The sequence below is a fragment of the Podarcis bocagei genome (assembly GCF_964188305.1).
Source record: "Podarcis bocagei genome assembly, chromosome: 1".
NCBI lineage: Eukaryota > Metazoa > Chordata > Lepidosauria > Squamata > Lacertidae > Podarcis > Podarcis bocagei.
Window position 1 is genome coordinate 30,707,091 of NC_138125.1, and position 19,271 is coordinate 30,726,361.

At 45.4% G+C, this 19,271-nt stretch overlaps 1 protein-coding gene and 1 long non-coding RNA gene across 6 annotated transcripts in view; one reads left to right on the forward strand and one right to left on the reverse strand.

The window, feature by feature from the left end:
• The window catches only part of ADCK1 (aarF domain containing kinase 1), a 117,230-nt gene that overhangs the window by 60,588 nt on the left and 37,371 nt on the right, over window positions 1-19,271 (reverse strand). For all 5 annotated transcript variants that reach the window (XM_081173527.1, XM_081173523.1, XM_081173524.1 and 2 more), the window contains one exon: window positions 11,267-11,470. In XM_081173527.1, coding sequence (XP_081029653.1) covers window positions 11,267-11,470 — 204 coding nt within the window. The remainder of the gene's footprint in view (window positions 1-11,266; window positions 11,471-19,271) is intronic.
• Window positions 656-13,637, forward strand: LOC308575981. Its single transcript, XR_014002993.1, has 2 exons — window positions 656-1,669; window positions 13,203-13,637. It is a non-coding gene; the product is annotated as an uncharacterized lncRNA (long non-coding RNA).

Sequence of the window (19,271 nt, forward strand, 5' to 3'; positions counted from 1 at the left end):
CGCAGAAGCCACACACAGCCAAAGCAGAGCGAGAGAAAATCATGTGCCGTATTTTAATATATCGCCTTTCTATCTCTCCCCAGAGTTCCGAGTGAGGGGGGAAACAATTTTGGGGAGGCCATGAATAATACTGAGAGGACTTAATGTATGGCAGGGCTCACCAGGGAATAGATTCATCGAATACGTTTATCAATTTATCAAAGACATATCAAGTAACAATACACATTCTTCCTCTTCTGGGTAAACGCAACCAAACTCAATGTACTCCTAAGAGGCTTCCAATGGCCAGTGTCTGTGCTGGCTACCTGCAGACCAGGGGTGAAAGATTTTTGGCCCTCCATGTGTGTTGTTGGACTACAACTCACATCCACCGCAGCCAGTATGGGCATTGATGGGAGATGTAGTCCAGCAGCTTTGGGGAGGGGGTTGCCACAGGTTCTGGCAGCTCTGTTCAGGGAAGTTTTTAATATTTAATGCTGTTCTGTTTTTAACACTCCCCCGCCCAGAGTGGCTGGGGAGACTCAGCCAGATGGGCGGGGTATAAATATTAAATTATTATTATTATTATTCTCTTTTCCCTTACAGACCCACCAAGGTTCAAAAATGAGCACCTTCCAGGAGCAATACAGTGGTACCTCGGGTTACATACACTTCAGGTTACATACGCTTCAGGTTACAGACTCCGCTAACCCAGGATGAGAACAGAAATCATGCAGTGGCGGCGCGGCAGCAGCAGGAGGCCCCATTAGCTAAAGTGGTGCTTCAGGTTAAGAACAGTTTCAGGTTAAGAACGGACCTCCAGAACGAATTAAGTACTTAGCCCGAGGTACCACTGTAATCACATTTCATTTGTGTTAGCTACTGGCAGCTGGAACTGAGGTGGTAGCAGGCAAAGGTCTTAGCAGAGTTATCTGGTTTATATGGTTTTAACTGGAATATTAGTCATTCTTTCTAAAACTTATTGTTGCTTCCCACCCACAGCCAAATCAGACACTTAAAAAGCACAAATATTTGCCTGCTGGGCTTCATGACAAAGCACACACCTTGAAGACAAAAATTCCCAAGCTCAATCCACAGTATCTCTGATTAAAATGGTAGAAGGGTGTGGCTCAGTGGAAGAGCATCTCCTTTGAATGCAAAAGGTTCCAAAGTCAATCCCGGCTGTGAATTTCCCCTGCGAAACTCTGGAGAGCCATTGCTAGTCAATTCAGTGAGGACAATATTGATGTACCAATGGTCTGACTCAGCACCAGGCAGCTTCATACACAACACTGTTCAGAAAGCAGGCAGGATTATTTCAACAGCAAGTCCCAGTAGTGGTCATAAATTGAATTATGATGTCACAGTTCAGTAAGGGTCAGGCTACACCTTGGGCAGAATAATGTGGCCTTGGCTGGGAAAAGGCCTATCTCCCTATACCCCACAACCCCCAATCTTTACCCACATTACCAACAAAAGGCTATTTGAGGGCTTGCCCACTACTCAGATGTGCCCTTGCCTATCTGAACTACACAATCTATGGCAACATCATTCACTCTCCACAAGGTGAACCCATGACAGCATGTTCCTTTATATGCACTCCTGCACCACAAACAAACAACCCCAGATTTACTAGATGTTCCAATCCTGCTGCACTGACTGCATTTCACCCTGCCCCATGACATTACAGGTAGGTCTACCCCACTCACCACCTCCAAACGCCAACACACCCTGCATCCCCATTCTTCATCGCTGACCCTTCTCAATCCACCCTAGAGACTTGAAGTATGATCACAAATGAAGTTGGGGAAAAGTAATCTGATTTACCAGCCATAAAGCGCTCATGGTTGACATAGCCTTCCTTGCCACCACATGGCCTCGGTGTAAACGGCAACAGCTATTTATGTGGTTATTACGGGGATTTATTTGTTTTTCATTCAGGGTTAATTAGGGGGCTTTCGAAAAGGAAGGGCTGACAGTGCTGTCTGGAAATGGTTATAGTGCAGCAAAAGGCCAGCACAGCTTGCCCACGTGTAGCATTTTACCAAGCACAAGCTTGCAGTTCATTTTAACAGCGCCTGCCATTCTACTAAGGGCAGCCCCAAAACATGTTCTTAACTGAGGGAAAATGGCGTCTCTTTCCATTCCATATACAGAAGCTGACTGGATTGGCAGGTGCGTCTTAGACGCCATCTGCACTATACACTTAAAGCTGCCTCCTACCACTTTGAACAATCATGGCTTCCCCCAAAGAATCTTGGGAAGTGTAGTTTGCTATGGGTGCTGTAACTTGATAGGACACCCCCTATTCCCCTGACGGAACTATAATTCCAACACTGCCCTGGAAAGAGGAATTATTAAACTACTGTGGGAACTGTAGCTCTGTCAGTGTGAATAGGGATCTCTTTGCAACCTTAGCAAACAACAGTTCCCAGGGCTCTCTGGGGAAAACCATGACTGTTTAAAGTGGTAGGATACAGCTTTAAATGTATGGTACCTCAGTTCAAAACTGTTAGTGGGATAGCATCCTCCACCACATGTGAGGGTTGAAGTCTAGCTTAGCGGGGCAGGACAGGCTGTCCCTTCCAGCCTCTCTCCAGCTTCCACCTAAGGCAGCCATCTAATGTTAAGACTGGCCCTAAGGCAGCCATCTAATGTTAAGACTGGCCCTGGTTCCATGGTTCTGCCACAGGTCATCTATATTGCCTCTGATGTTCCATTTCTTTGCCTACCCTTGCTCTAGGGATGAGAGAGAAATTCAATTCAGTTCACCTTTGAATACGAACTTACCTAATTCGCACTTTCTGAAACAAGCTGCAAACTGAAATAAAGGCATCTTCCAAAAGTTGCACTTTTCTGAATTTTGCAATGCATCTCTTAACCAAACATTGTGTACAAAAATGTCTATGCTAGGGTAAAGTATGCATAAGTTTGTGAAAACAACATTTTAAAAAATATATTGAGGCAGATTGTTGTTGTTTTTTAAAATGTGCTTATTAGGTAAAATTGCATACCAAAATGTGTATACTAGGATAAATTTGCACTAAGATGCTGATAAATGATGTGGATATCTGGAGAACCAAACTTAAGACGGGGGAAAAGAGAAACTGAGTGAAATAGAAATTGACAGATCTGCCCATCCCTACTTTGCTCTCTGCAGCACACTTAGAATTAACAACTTCCATTGTCAATGGGTGCTTCCAGATGTGGAAATTTTGCAGCACCCAGTCACTGCTATTCAGTGTTAAGCTGGAAGGAGAATAGCAGCCCTGCTTCCAGACTTCTGGAATCGAAATAATATATCAGAAAGTGTTAAATACTTCCTTCTCCCCTCACTACACTGCTAATTATTGTTGCTTCCTCTCCCTCACTGCAGGGAGGGATGGGATAAAACTGATATAAAGGTTATGTTCTCTGGAAAGGGAAGGGTTAAGGTGGTAGTGTTAACTCATAGAGTTGGACCACAGAGAAGGAAAATTATAAAGACCATAACCGGGGGGGGGGGTTAATTATTTTTTTGGGGGGAGCTAGATCACCTGAGGTCGGTGAGAGGCATGAAACAGAAGCTGAACAGGGAAAACATAAACATTTTTGTTCATTACATGACATCATGCAGATGCCCATTAAAAGGTGAGTGAACACCCTGTGGCTATTTCACAAAAAAGGCACTATGTAGAGGAAGCCATGGGGTCTTGTTTCCTGACCTATAGGATGATCACCAAGGCCTGAAGGAGACACTCTAGCAGCACAAAGCAGATATCAGGTTCCAGATACCAAAGGAAGGATCTGCAAGACCCAAAAGATCGCCCACAAAAGACAGATGTTGCTTTGACAATGGCCTGAGCAAAACTGGCACGCCTATGGAGTGGCCAAGCCTTAGCTACAAGGCAGCAAGTTTTAAAGGGACCCACTCTAGCAAAACAGGGCTCAGCAGCTCAGTGGTAACATGTCAATGAACTCTGGCCCACAAACATTCATATGGTAATAAGGTAGAAGGCCGTCCGTGATTTGCTGGTTTGGATCAATACTGTCTCAGACATTTTTACTGCAATGCAGCCTGCCAAATTGTCTTCTATCTCCTGTCTGACATCATCTAACCAACTGTCTCTCACTGCCCCATCTATGCCTCTTTATCTGACCCGACCCATTTAACTGTTCTGTACCCACTTTAGACAAGCTCCTTAGCTCATGAACACTGCTCAGCCCCACTGATACATTAGTGATGCAGCTGCTGAGTTTGCTGGCAATCAGATGAATATTGTAGATTTAACTGACCCCCATTATTCTTGTCCAGTGAATGGGCTCCCGAGGGGGGTTTCCATTTTTGTTCTACTTGTGCCACTCGTATCTGTTCTGTAGCCCAGGCTCAACAATTCACACCTAGCCCATTTTTCGCTAACTGGGCGTTCTCAGTAAGGTAGAAGACATGAATACACTCTGAAACTCTGTGCAGCAAGTATTGTCTGTCTCCAGTTGCTAAGAACAGCAGACTCCCACAGCTGCATCTTACAAGCTACACTCCCAAGATCTAGCTCTGTATTAGATGTTAAAACAAAGCAGGTTAAGCTATGGGCTCTCCAGATTTTGTTGGGCTCTATCTCCCATCAGTCCTAGCTAGTCGTCGTCGTCTTCTCCTTCTCCTTCTCCTTCTCTTCTTTGGCAATCACTTGTAGCCGAGTAAGATTGTCTTCCATAAACATGGTTTTAACAGATTCAGGTGGATGGCCGTGTTGATAATAACAAGATGAAATTATAAATAACAGGATGAAAGATGAAAAAATCTTTATTAATAATTCCAGTGGCACCATAAAGATCAACTAAATATAAGCTTTCAAGGTATGAGCTTTCGTGTATAATACACACTTCGTCAGATATGCTGAAGCAGAGGTCGCTTCAACCTTATAACTGTTGATGACTGTTATGGCAATTGGTTCCTCAGGGAAGGGCAATGGATTTTTAAAGGGATAGATGACCAAAATTAGCTTTAGTATGTATAATGGGACATGAATCCAATATATCTATTCAGACCAGGTCTCTCCATAGTTTTTAGTTTGGTAATGAGTTGTAATTCAGCAACTTCTCTTTCAAGTGTATTTCTAAAATTCTTTTGTAATAAGACAGCCACTGGCAGAGGAAGAGGGGGGCGGGGGAGTGACCGCCCCCGGCACCATGATCCCGGTGGGGGCCATTGTGGCCCTCCCCCCACTGTGCTGAGCGTCACACCCCCAGGACACATGCCATGCCCCTGTGAGCGGCGTGCCATGCCCCCAGTACGTGCATCACACCCCCAGGATGTGCGCCACGCCCCTACAGGCAGCACACCATGCCCCCGGGACACACGCCACATCCCCCAGGACGCGCGCCAGTCATGCCCCCGTCTGCTCTCCGCCACTAAAGACAGCCACTCTAAGATCCTGCACAGAATGTCCTGGGAGATTGAAGTGTTCTCCTATTGGTTTCTCTGTTTTATTATTCCTGGTGTCAGATTTACGCCCATTTATCCTTTGGCACAAAGTTTGTCCTGTTTGTCCAATATAGAGAGCTGAAGGGCACTGTTGGCATTTGATAGCATATATAATGTTGGAAGGTGAACAATTAAATAGGCCTGAAATGGTATGTTTGATGTTATTGGGGCCAATAATGATGCTGTCCGGGTGTATGTGGCAGCAAAGTTGGCATCTAGATTCATTGCAGGCTCTTGTGCCAGTGTCCATGTTAGGTCTGGTTGTTGTATTATTGTGTGTGAGGAGCTGTTTAAGATTAGGTGGCTTTCTGCAGGCAATGAAAGGTTTTCCTTCCAGAGCTTTTGAAAAAGAGCTGTCATTAATCTAAGAGATGTTGTAAATCTCTGATGATGCGTTGAACTGTTTTAACTTGAGAGCTGTATGTGATTACTAGTGGTGTTCTATTGTTTTCTCTTTTGGGTCTATCTTGCAACAAGGTTTTAACACTGAGTCCATAAGTGACTGTGGAGGCCACTTCTGGATCCACACGTCCTTCCACAGTGGGGACATTGGCTTCTGATCACAGTGTGGATTTGCCAAACGTGCCTTCCTCTTAGCACGTTTCTCCCTTGCGTCCTGAGTTCGAGTGTCTTCAAAGCCCATGACACCTTTGGTAAAGGCTGTTTTCCAATTGGAGCGCTCACAGGCAAGTGTTTCCCAATTGTTGGTGTTTATACTACATTTTTTAAAAATTGCCTTGAGACAGTCTTTAAACTTCTTTTGTTGACCACCAGCATTACGCTTTCCATTTTTAAGTTTGGAATACAGTAGTTGCTTTGGAAGACAATAATCAGGCATCTGCACAACATGACCAGTCCAACGAAGTTGATGTTAAAGAATCACTGCTTCAACACTGGTGATCTTTGCTTCTTCCAGTACATTGGTATTAGTTCACCTGTCTTCCCAAGTGATGTGTAAAAATTTTCAGAGACACCGTTGATGTAATCTTTCAAGGAGTTGGAGATGGCGTTTATAAGTGGTCCATGTTTCACAAGCATACAGTAAGGTTAGTAGTACAATAGCTTTGTAAACAAGCATTTTGGTTTCCCTGTGAATGTTCCGGTTCTCAAATACTCTGCATTTCAATTGGGAGAAAGCCGCACTCACAGAGCTCAGGCGATGCTGGATTTTGGCACCAATGTCGGCCCTTGTGGAAAGACAGCTCCCCAGGTAGGAGAAGTGATTGACATTTTCCAACGTTACACCATTGAGTTGGATTTGTGGCGCTGCAGAGGGGTTATTTTGTACTTGTTGGTGCAGCACTTTGGTTTTTGGGATGTTGAGTGATAGGCCAAGCTTGGCCTATGGTCAGGGATGGTTAGGTGTTCAGCAACATCTAAAGAATCACAGATTAGCCACCTCTGTGTTATAAAGTGTGATGCACGTTTACAGCAAGGGCAGGTACAGTGGTACCCCGCAAGACGAAGGCCTCGCAAGACGGAAAACCCGCTAGACGAAAGGGTTTTCCGTTTTGGAGGCGCTTCGCAAAACGAATTTCCCTATGGGCTTGCTTCGCAAGACGACAGCCCATAGGGAAATCTCAGGGACAGCGGGGAAGCGCAGCGCGTCTTCCCCACTGTCCTCGGACCTCCTCCCGCCGCCGGCTTCGGAACGAAGCGGGAGGGGGAACGTCTCCTCCCGCCGCGCGGCATCGGGACGAAGCTCCGATGCCGGGCGGCGGAGGGGGAACGTCTCCTCCCGCGGCGCGGCATCGGGACGAAGCTCCGATGCCGGGCGGCGGAGGGGGAACGTCTCCTCCCGCGGCGCGGCATCGGGACGAAGCTCCGATGCCGGGCGGCGGAGGGGGAACGTCTCCTCCCGCGGCGCGGCATCGGGACGAAGCTCCGATGCCGGGCGGCGGAGGGGGAACGTCTCCTCCCGCGGCGCGGCATCGGGACGAAGCTCCGATGCCGGGCGGCGGAGGGGGAACGTCTCCTCCCGCGGCGCGGCATCGGGACGAAGCTCCGATGCCGGGCGGCGGAGGGGGAACGTCTCCTCCCGCGGCGCGGCATCGGGACGAAGCTCCGATGCCGGGCGGCGGAGGGGGAACGTCTCCTCCCGCGGCGCGGCATCGGGACGAAGCTCCGATGCCGGGCGGCGGAGGGGGAACGTCTCCTCCCGCGGCGCGGCATCGGGACGAAGCTCCGATGCCGGAAGGGGGAGGGGGAAAGCCTCCTCCCGCCGCGTGGCATCGGGACGAAGCTCCGATGCCGGGAGGGGGAGGGGGAAAGCCTCCTCCCGCCGCGCGGCATCGGGACGAAGCTCCGATGCCGGGCGGCGGAGGGGGAACGTCTCCTCCCGCCACGCGGCATCGGGACGAAGCTCCGATGCCGGGCGGCGGAGGGGGAACGTCTCCTCCCGCCGCGCGGCATCAGGACGAAGCTCCGATGCCGGGCGGCGGAGGGGGAACGTCTCCTCCCGCCGCGCGGCATCAGGACGAAGCTCCGATGCCGGGCGGCGGAGGGGGAACGTCTCCTCCCGCGGCGCGGCATCGGGGCGAAGCTCCGATGCGGGGGGACACCTTCTCCCGCCGCCCGGCATCGGATGGCTTTCCTGAAGACTTGGGGTGGGAGGAGGGTTTTCCTTCCCACCGCCAACATTCAGAATGCTGTTCTGAATGTTGGCGGTGGGGAGGAAAAACCCTCCTCTCACGCAAGCCCCGGGAACAGAGGGAAAGCGCTGCGCCCCTTCCCCTCTGTTCCCGTACCTGTCCTGAAGGCTTGCGGTGCGGAGAAAAGCCCTTCTCCGCACCGCCAGCCTGGCAAGCGGTTTCCCTAGGAACGCATTAATTGATTTTCAATGCATTCCTATGGGAAACTGTGCTTCGCAAGACGAAAAACCCGCAAGAAGAAAAAACTTGCGGAACGAATTAATTTCGTCTTGCGAGGCACCACTGTATAACTCACTGCTAGCAATGGTGCACTCAATAACCAACAGAGGTCTGTGACAATCACATTATGCTGCACATAGCACACAGCAATCTCAACAGTAACAGCTGTGAGAGCTAGGGGAAAGAATCTGCATTTTCGCAGTGACAAAATACTCCAGTTTCAGCACTGCAAAAATGCGATATTTCTGCAACAGAAGCACTACGTTGAGAATCATAGAATCATAGAGTTGGAATAGACAACAAGGGCCATCGAGTCCAACCCCCTGCCAAGCAGGAAACACCATCAGAGCACTCCTGACATATGGTTGTCAAGCCTCTGCTTAAAGACCTCCAAAGGAGGAGACTCCACCACACTCCTTGGCAGCAAATTCCACTGTCGAACAGCTCTTACTGTCAGGAAGTTCTTCCTAATGTTTAGGTGGAATCTTCTTTCTTGTAGTTTGGATCCATTGCTCCGTGTCCACTTCTCTGGAGCAGCAGAAAACAACCTTTCTCCCTCCTCTATGTGACATCCTTTTATATATTTGAACATGGCTATCATATCACCCCTTAACCTCCTCTTCTCCAGGCTAAACATGCCCAGCTCCCTTAGCTGTTCCTCATAAGGCATCGTTTCCAGGCCTTTGACCATTTTGGTTGCCCTCCTCTGGACACGTTCCAGTTTGTCAATGTCCTTCTTGAACTGTGGTGCCCAGAACTGGACACAGTACTCCAGGTGAGGTCTGACCAGAGCAGAATACAGTGGCACTATTACTTCCCTTGATCTAGATGCTATACTCCTATTGATGCAGCCCAGAATGGCTTTTTTAGCTGCCGCGTCACACTGTTGGCTCATGTCAAGTTTGTGGTCAACCAACAATGCCTGTATCCTTAGCAACAAGCGGATGTGCATTATTACCAGAAAGCAGCAACAAACCACTGTTTAGTGCTTTCAGTTCACTCTACTACCCAAAATTAGACAAATTCATAGAAGGCAAAGCTATCAATGGCTACTAGCCATGATGACTATGTGCTATCTCCCCAATCAGAGGCATTTTGCACCTGAATACAAGTGGCTGGGAATTGCGAGTGGCTGCTGCACACTTGTTCAGCTAGCAGGTTTTACTTTTTTATATATGTACATTTTTATTGGGGTTTTTAACATATCATTTCCAACAGTCATATAACATAACTTCTTATACAATGTTTTAGACTTCCATCAACACCTCTGATGATTTTTCATTATCACTTATTCTATATTTCTTTATTTCTTTATTACTCTTAATTGTCATTAACTAATAATTCTCCTCATAGTCTTTCTTGCAATATTTCAGATAACCCTCCTTACAAAACTTCTTGCAGTCCTACTAGCGTAATCTGTTCATTACGATTACTTTTCAAATAGTTCATATATTTACTCCAGTCTTCTAAAAATCTTTGATCCCGCAGGTTTTGAATCCTTCCTGTTAATTTATCTAGTTCTGCATAGTCCATCAATTTCATCCTCCATTCTTCTTTCGTCAGTAATTCTTCTTGCTTCCATTTTTGTGTAATAATATTCTTGCTGCCATCATTGCGTATAAAAACAACTTACAATCCTGTCTATTAATATCATCTCCTACAATGCCAAGTAAAAATGCTTCTGGTTTCTTAATAGATGCATATTTCAACATCTTTTTCATTTCATTATATATCATTTCCCAGAAGTTTTTCACTTTTTTACATTCCCACCACATGTGATAAAAAGTTCCTTCCTTTTCTTTACATTTCCAAGATTTGTTACTTGTTTTATACATTTTAGCTAATATACCACCTATACATCATTTTCATCACATTTTCTTTCAAAGCATTGCATGCAGTAAATTTTAATCCTTCTTTCCACAGTTTTCCCCTGTCTTTTAACTGTATATTATACCCAAAATCTTTGGCCCAGTGTATCATCACCGACTTTACCTCCTCATCTTTCAAATGCCATTCAAGCAGCAATTTATACATTTTAGACAAAATTTTATACTTATTATTCAATACCTCTATTTCAAATTTTGATTTATTATCATCAAATCCTTTTTCTCTCAAATCCTGTTTAAACATTTCATTGACTTGGCGATAGTGCAGCCAGTCATTCACATATCCTTTAACCTCTTCATAAGATTTCATTTTCCATTTACTTCCTTTTGTATTAATTTTTCATATGTAACCCAATTTTTACTCATATTCATCTTTTTCACACTCATCGCTTCTAATGGAGACAGCCACTGCGGTGTTTTATGTTCTAACAGGTTTTTATACCTATCCCATATTTCAAATACAGATATTCGGAATATATGGTTTCCAACTCATTTATGGAGTTTGGTCTTATTATACAATAAATATGCGTGCCAACCAAATCTATTATCATAACCTTCCAAATCCAACAAATCTGTATTTTTTAACAACATCCATTCCTTTAACCAACAAAGTCAAGATGCTTCATAGTACAGTTTCAAGTCAGGCAGGGCGAAGCTCCCTCTTTCTTTAATATCTGTTAATAACTTATATTGAATTCTTGGTTTCTTCCCCTGCCCAGCTATCAGGTTTTCCAAAGGCATCTGGTTGCACACTGTGGGCTCGTCCACACTCCCTTTTGTGCCATGTTTCTAGGTGCAAGTCCAGGCTTTCCGGATCAGCATCCAAGCAGGTCTTTTTTTTGATCCCAGCACTTTCCTCAGGAAAACCCGCGTTTTACCGCGGAAATGCAGCAAGCGGCAAAACCTGGAAAGGCCAGACCTGTGCCTGAAAAGCATGGAGCAGTGTGGATGATCCCTGTGCGATGCTGGACTAGACAGGCCATTGGCCTGATTCAGCAGGGCTATACTTATGTTCTTATTGCTCGTGCTTGGCGGACAAGTCAACACATGCCTGTTGTCACACATACCCCTTTGCCCAGGTCCTCCAAGATCACTTGCTCGATCTCCTGCCTGCTGCTCTGAGGGGCTTGGCTGTGCAGCACCTTGAGTGTGCGAGTGTATTCCTCAGGCAAGAGATAGTCGAGAGCCCCCAGGTGCTGCCCCACTTTGATGAAGGTGCCCCGGTTGGCACAACACAGGTCTCGGAGACGTTCTGCAGAGCGCAGATGCACCTGCAGAGGGGGAGAGAGAGGGAGGGAGGTTGAAAGACTCATAAACATCCAAAACTTTGACTGAATCCCTTTCTCCGAACCATACGCTACCTATTTCCGTATCTTCTCTTCCCAGGCTGCCATTTTGCTTGTTCTGGGTGTGTGTTACCATAAGGCTCCCTGTGTTTACCATTAGGACAGGACACATCTTTGGGGAAAACAGACACTGTTTTCTCTGGGATGCCCCTACAATTGCAGACCAGGGCTTGATGTGGGCCAGTACCTACAAGCATATGCAGACTGCAGGCATTAGAAGTTCTACATGACCACATCTAGTCTCCTCAATAAGCACCATGCAGACAGTGCTTTAAGGTAGGGTGGGGAACCTCAGGTCCAGGGTCTGAATGCAGCTCTCTGGGCCTGTCTATCCCTTGAGACTTCCCCAGGCCACACACCCTCCCCTTTCAGTGGCCTTGCTTCAACCCCCCCCCCAAAAAATGTTTTTGCCTTACTGGAATACATCCTTGAACCCTGATGGGGAACAGAGGGGAATTGTGTGTGTGTGTGTAGAAACTAGCCTACTGTACAAAGGAAAAATAATTGATTTGGGATAGTTCAGTCAGTAGAGCATGAGACTCTTAATCTCAAGGTCGTGGGTTCAAGCCCCATGTTGGGCAAAAGATTCCTTGGACTAGAAGACCCTCGTGGTCCCTTCCAAGTCTACAATTCTATGATGCCCCCAATTTGCTCCACCTACTTTTGACTCTGACTCCATCCACCACCGTCATGTGCTCCCCAGAAGGGCATGTGGACCTCAGGTTGAAGAAAGTTGTGTACCTCCGCCTTCAAGAGGTACACAAACATGCAGGCGAGATATTTGGATTCCAGTTGCTCGAAAGCCTGGTGCTCACCACTTCCTTACACTGGGCTGCTGAAAGCAGAAGCTGCCATTGCACCTGCCTCTGCAAATCCCCTTGCAGCGGTTGGGCAACGGTGTGTAAAAAGGCAGCTTTCAGCTCAAAAATAACACTCTTGCAAGGAGCAGGAAGCTTCTGCCATGGAAATGTGTGGTCATGAGTACAGTAGCTATATGCAGCATGCCTTAGAAAAGGGGGCATTTTTACATTGCTCCCTTGATGTGGTTGTTTGGAGTGACAGAGATATCAAGAGAGAAAGAAAGCTTGGAATGGATTGGAAATGAAAGGGTGCAGACAGGGCGGGGGGAGTGAAGAGGGAGGGGGAGAGAGGGATAAAGCCAGAGCAGCTGGGCAGTTTGTCACAGTACAGGGAGTTCAGCCCATTACAGGGAAACAGCTTTTATGCAGCTTGGATAATTGTCCTCGACACTGTCTCCAACAGAGGAGAAAGCGGGGGGGAGGGGGATCAGCAGCAAAAGCAGGGAGGGGCTATCTATAGCTGTCCGGAATTAACTTGCATTTCAGAGAAAGGAAGGGCAGGCTGGACACACTTGAGGGGGGAAATGCCACTTCAACCCAGATATTGCTCGTGGTGAGAAAGCAGCAACAACAACAACAAAATTTCAGGAGCTGTACAGAGTGTCAGGGCTACTAGGAACACCCACCCAACTCCACACACAAAGCAAACACACAATTAGGCCCGCATGGGAGCGCACCAGATTGAGCCAAGGGAGCAAAAGAGACATCTGACCCCAATGTTGATTCACCTCCTAAAATGTAAGCTCAAAATCTTTTTTAACTGCCAGTTACTAGCAAGCATCCCGATTGCCTTGCAGCCAAAGTGTCACTGCAAAAGAAGCATGGTTCTACCATATGGCGATTCTGCCTCAATCCAGAGACGAGGAAGTTCATGCGAGCAAGTCCCACTGGGATTCCTGCGGATTTATAACACTGGTCACCAACATGGAAATAGGTACTGGAAGAGCATTTTCCCTCCTTTAAATGTTCGGGTTGAAGAACAGGCCACAGAACAGATGGCAGCCATGTCAACAAAAGACGTTGTAAGGCCAGGTACTCCAGCCAAACAAGGAAAAGAAGATTTTGAACGCCATTTGCAGTTCATTGTGTGTACTTGACGTGGTAATTAACAATCCCTGGCCATGACGCTGCAAAATACAATTCAAGCTACTAGCTTTTTTTCAACCTATTCCAGCAAGTAATGCAATAAATAACTTGAGGGGGAAAGTTTGTTTCTTGCCATTTCCAAAGCATTTACTGAACAGATAATATTTAATGCTACTTAACAAAACAAACATCCTACACATTATTCAATGATTGCATTATGTACTTTATTATTATTATTATTATTATTATTATTATTATTATTATTATTATCATCATCATCATGACTGAATTAAAGAGAGACTAAAAGTTAAGCTCAGCAAGATGCCATTCACACAATTATCTATTGCATGGCTTTTAAAACAGTAAAGAGTGGTCACAGCAGGGGCCCCAATCCAGACTGAAACCCTGGCGGGGGTAGGGTGAGGATGAAAGAGCTCTAACCTTTCTGCCCCTCGTGGTGGTCCCAATTCAAATCAAGGCCTGCTTCACCTCTTCTTTGCAATGGAGGGAATTTATATCATGTACAGTGGAGAGCAAAGGTTTAAAGCCCCCTTATCGACTATCACCCCTACCAGATTCCCAAATGGACCACCATACCTCATTTTTTTAAGGCATTAATGTAATTTCTAATTGTGTGTATGGCATCTTGTCTACTTCAACCCTAAGGCTGCGTTCTAACTAGAGTTTCCTTGTACAACCTATGCATTGGTGTAGCCCTAAACTGGAAATACAGAGAATGGTATTTCAAGAGTGACGTAAGTTAAGGAACCCTCAATGAATCTTCTAAGAAAAGCAGGATAAAGGTGGCAATTGCCAACTCTGCTGATCCTACTGATTCCCAGCCTGTTGGTTATACTAGGAACATTCAGCAATGAGATTAACACAGTTCTATCCTATGTAGCATGCAAGTGTCTGGCGCACTGAAATGACACTCAAACAATTCATTCTGAAAATGCCCTGGAAGTTGCTCCTATTGCTCAAGTTACTTCTAGCTTCTGTAATGAATCATATTAACGAAAAGACAGAAAAAACCAGCCATGCCTTGTTTAGAGAAACCAATATGAAGGGATGATAGCCTTGAAATATCTGAAAGGATGGGGATAAAGAAGATGAACTGTTCACTCCAGCAACTTAAAAAATATAATAGAGTTTAAGCTGCAAGAGCACAGAACTGCCTAGGGTAAATTGACCAATTAAAATGTAACAAGTCATCAGATTGGGATGGATCTGAAACAACACAATCTAAGATGCCAAGGGACTCAGACTAGGGACTCTGGCAGTAGAGTTAAAACACCATCAAGGGCAGCTCACAGTCTGAAAGAATTATTTGCTTGATCTCTGCTGAGTAGCAACACCACCTAGATAATGGACACAGAGGACACTACTGTTCATCAGTCCAGTCAAACCAAGTGGTAATAATAATAGTAATAATAATAATAATAATAATAATAATAATAATAATAATAATAATAATAATAATAATTTCTTATTTATACCCTGCCCATTTGGCTGGGTTTCCCCAGCCACTCTGGGCGGTTCCCAACAGAATACAGCCATACCTCAGGTTGCAAACGCTGCGGGTTGCGCATTTTCGGGTTACGGACACACCGAACCCAGAAGTACCGGAACAGGTTACTTCCGGGTTTTGGCACTCGCACATGCACAGAAGCACCGAATCGTGTCACACGTGTGCGCAGACGTGGTGCTGCGGGTTGCGAACGCGCCTCCCACACGGATCACATTCGCAACCCAAGGTTCCACTGTATTAAAAACCTGATAAAAACAGCAAACATTAAAAACTTCCCTAAACAGGGCTGCCTTCAGATGTCTTATAAAAGTCAGATAGTTGTTTATTTCCTTGACATCTGATGGGAGAGCGTTCTACAGAGTGGGTGTCACTACCGAGAAAGCCCTCTGCCTGATTCCCTGTAACCTCACTTCTCACAGAGAGGGAACCGCCAGAAGGCCCTCGGAGCTGGACCTCAGCGTCTGGGCTGAACGATGGGGGTGGAGATGCTCCTTCAGGTATACTAGGCCAAGGCCATTTAGGGCTTTAAAGGTCAGCACCAACACTTTGAATTGTGCTCAGAAATGTACTGGGAGCCAATGTAGGTCTTTCAGGACCGGTATTATATGGTCTCAGTGGCCACTCCCAGTCACTAGTCTATTGAACGCTGTATTTCTGTCCACAAAGTCACACTGTAAGTTGATGGTTGATCTGTTGTTGAACCTAGATCTCCTGACCCTGAACTGTTTTATGCTTTACTTTGGTTTCCTCTTTTTCCTTTATTTTCTTTTATCCTTTAGCTACAGAACCATCCCAGGGCTCTCAGTTACTTCAGCAGCAAATAAACAAGCCGAAACAATAATTAATGACAGAGCTATAAATCACCTCACTGAATATGATACATGACAAACCAGCATGGCTTTTGCCAAAGGAGAGGGAAAAACCATTTCCTCTCCAATTTATTAGTTTGTGAACATTCTAGCAAAGAACAGAGACAGTGAGAAAAGAGAAGATTTTTTAAATAGAATATTTTCAAGTGGACTTTGGTAAAATCCCCTACACACAGTTAGAAAATAATCAGTAAATGAGATGCAAAAACATGGCCAATGATCAGACACTGGCTAAACTTTTCCAGTACAATGGGACCTAGGTTGTCGAACATAATCTGTTCCGGAAGACCATTCAACTTCTGAAACATTTGACAACCCAGGCGCGAAGGGAGAATCTCAATTTTAATGGTGAAAATCGAAAAACACGCAGCGGAAGCCGTTCAACTTCCAAGGCATGTTCAAAAACGGAAGCATTTACTTCCAGGTTTTTGGCATTCAGGTTCTGAAACATTCATCAACGGAGACGTTTGAGAACCAAGGTTCCACCGTACTTGACTTCCAAGTTGAATTCCACTCAAATGCCCAATAGTTATTACTAGAACTGGAGTGAATTGAGATGTTATCAGCATGACGAGAAAGAAATGGAAAGAACTCTGCTTAGCACCCCAAGGGTGATTAATTATTGGGGGGCCCAGGTAAGACCTCCCCCACATAATCAATCATATGACGCAGTGCGCACACACCATTTGAATGGCAATGCCCATCAACTTTGGGGAGCCACAGCTCCTCAAATATTTTATTGGGGGGCAAAGACCCCTCAGCCCCTAGAGGCTGGCTCCTATGCCCTACACATTAAAAAGGGCCTGGAACTGAAGTCTGAAGAGGAAGGAGGTGCCATTACTCCTTCCATGTATAGACTGGGCAGGGCCCAAAATGCCCGAATTGATTCCTGATGCTGTAAAACAGAGGAGTTGAGGTGGGTTACCTGGGTCTGCTGGGTGGTCTTGAGGGCCTGATTGGACTTCTGAACTGGATGAGCAACAGAGGATTAATGGGATTTCATTGTGCCAGCTCGGCTTGTAGGCATGGCCAGGATCACCTTAACAATGTCACACCCAACCATCTGCCAATGCACTAGATTCAGATTCAGCTCAGAAAGCAGATGTGGAACTTCTAGGGGGTAACAAGATTTCTGAAGCCATATTGCAGTTTATTCTGGCACTGTGAGCCATTAGGAAAGGCACCAGATAGCACCAATGATATAATGCCAGTTGCTTTATTAAAATTGGAGTGACACTGAGAAATGAGAAGCCTACACTAGCGTCAAAACCCAACATATTGGAAAACATTTGTCATGCCCTGACTGACACAATATAGCGGCGGAGTAAAATAAGTAGTGATGATTGAACTATCGTTACTATTAATTGTCTGATATAGCTTGTTTTAATTTTAAAAAAATATTTTGCAAACATAACCCTGTTTATTCTTGCATCAAACCTGTAGGCCTTTTACTTTCCCATTTTACTTGTGAGGGTGAGAGACAGTGAGTTGCCCAGGCCTGTCCCTGTCAAGATCTATGAGAGAGGCCCTGCAACATTCTGATACATGCTATGCTGTAACATGAGAGCCTTCTCAGTGGTGACACCTCAATTATGAAGTTCCCTCCCCTCTGAGATATGACTGCTATCACAAGAAATACCATCAGTGTCGTCACCTAAATTGATGGTATATTTGCAGTCACTTATGGCTCTCCTGCCTCGAGGAAAAGCAATAGAAAACAGGCCAGGAATAAAGGTTAGCAAAGGAAGAGATACTGAAACAAGCTGGGCTATTTTATTTAGAAAAACAGGAGGAACCATACAGCACTCATACAAGTACAGTCGGACCTCAGAAATTGAATGGAATCCATTTTGGAAGTCCGTTCGACTTCCAAAATGTTTGGAAACCAAAGCACAGCTTCCAACTGGCTGCAGAAAGCTCCTGCAGCCAATCGGAAGCCAGGGAACTTCTGTCAGCCATTCCAGTTCCAAAGAACGTTCATAAACCGGAACACTCACTTTGGGGTTTGTGGCGTTTGGGAACCAAAACATTCAAGTCGCAAGGCATTCGACTTCCAAGGTTTGATTGTATTTGAACCAGAGTCCCTCATATCCAAAGCCAGCCCTGCACTTCACTAGATCTCCAACCGCATTTAGCCCAGGGGATTTTCTTGACTTTCACTCTTAATACAAGTTGACCTTTTCATTGAATGAAATTCACAAAAGCCAATTTCATTGTAAGCATTTCTGCACAGAGCACTGCGAACCTGCCTGAGTCACCGTGCCCTGGCAAATCTTTTTCTGTGAAGGGTGGGGTAGAAATCAATCAGTCAAAATCAGTCAATCAATCAAATAGTAGCACAGATACTCAAGCGTGCTTAGAAGGATGCAGAAATGTGGTTTATAAGAACAGCAAACGTGTCTGTAGTTAGTCTCAGCATAAACCAGTCTCTCCTTAAAAGGGAGATGCAACCAATCCCAGCTCCCCTGGGGGGTGTACCTATCTGATATGTCTGCTTGCAAAAATATGTTTGCCACATTCAAACTTGATATGTTTTAGCTTAGAAGTTGTGGCAAGATGTGCCAGTCTTGGGGGTTTGCCAGCCCCACTTTAAACTAGCTCTATGTTCAAGATATGACGTTGCCTTATGCCAGGGATGAGGAATCTGTGGCCATCCAGCTGTTGCTGAACTCCCAGGGATGATATGAGTTTTAGTGTGGCAGCTCCCACTCTTCAGAACTCCCTGCCTATTGACATCATGTACATGCCTTCACTTTGTTCTTTTCAGTGCCTGCTAAAAGCATTTATGTTAAGATAAACCTACTCAGATAAGTAGAATGTTTACATGTGTTTTGATCTCTGTAACTTATTGCAAATTTTCATCATTTTTGGATGTTTTAAATAGCTGTTTTTAACTGGGATTGCTGGTAATTTTTTTTGCTTTATTCCTCTTGTAAACTGTTTCAATGGATTATTATTTTTTTACAATCAAGTGGTATATCAAATAAACTCTACATCATCGTCATCACTATCATTTTATTTGTATGTCGCCTTTTCACAGTTAAAACAATGCTCCAGGCAGCTTACAATATGAAGAGATTTACATGGTTACAAACATAGCAGAGTAGTCATAAAAATAAATAAAACACAACGAAAACTACATAACCGAACTGAACAGTTTCCACATAAAAATAAAGATACAAAAAACTAATATCAATAATAGCAAAAACTCCCGACAAAACTTCCTCACGAATACCCCAGTCCTTGTTGGGCAGTGGCAGCAGCAACAGCAGTTCTTATGAAGCCTGTCAGGCCCCACCCTGGGCTAGGTAGAGAGAGGCAGGCTCCCAGCAGGTCAGACTACAGCATAAGCCAGGGGTCCTCAAACTTTTTCAGCAGGGTGC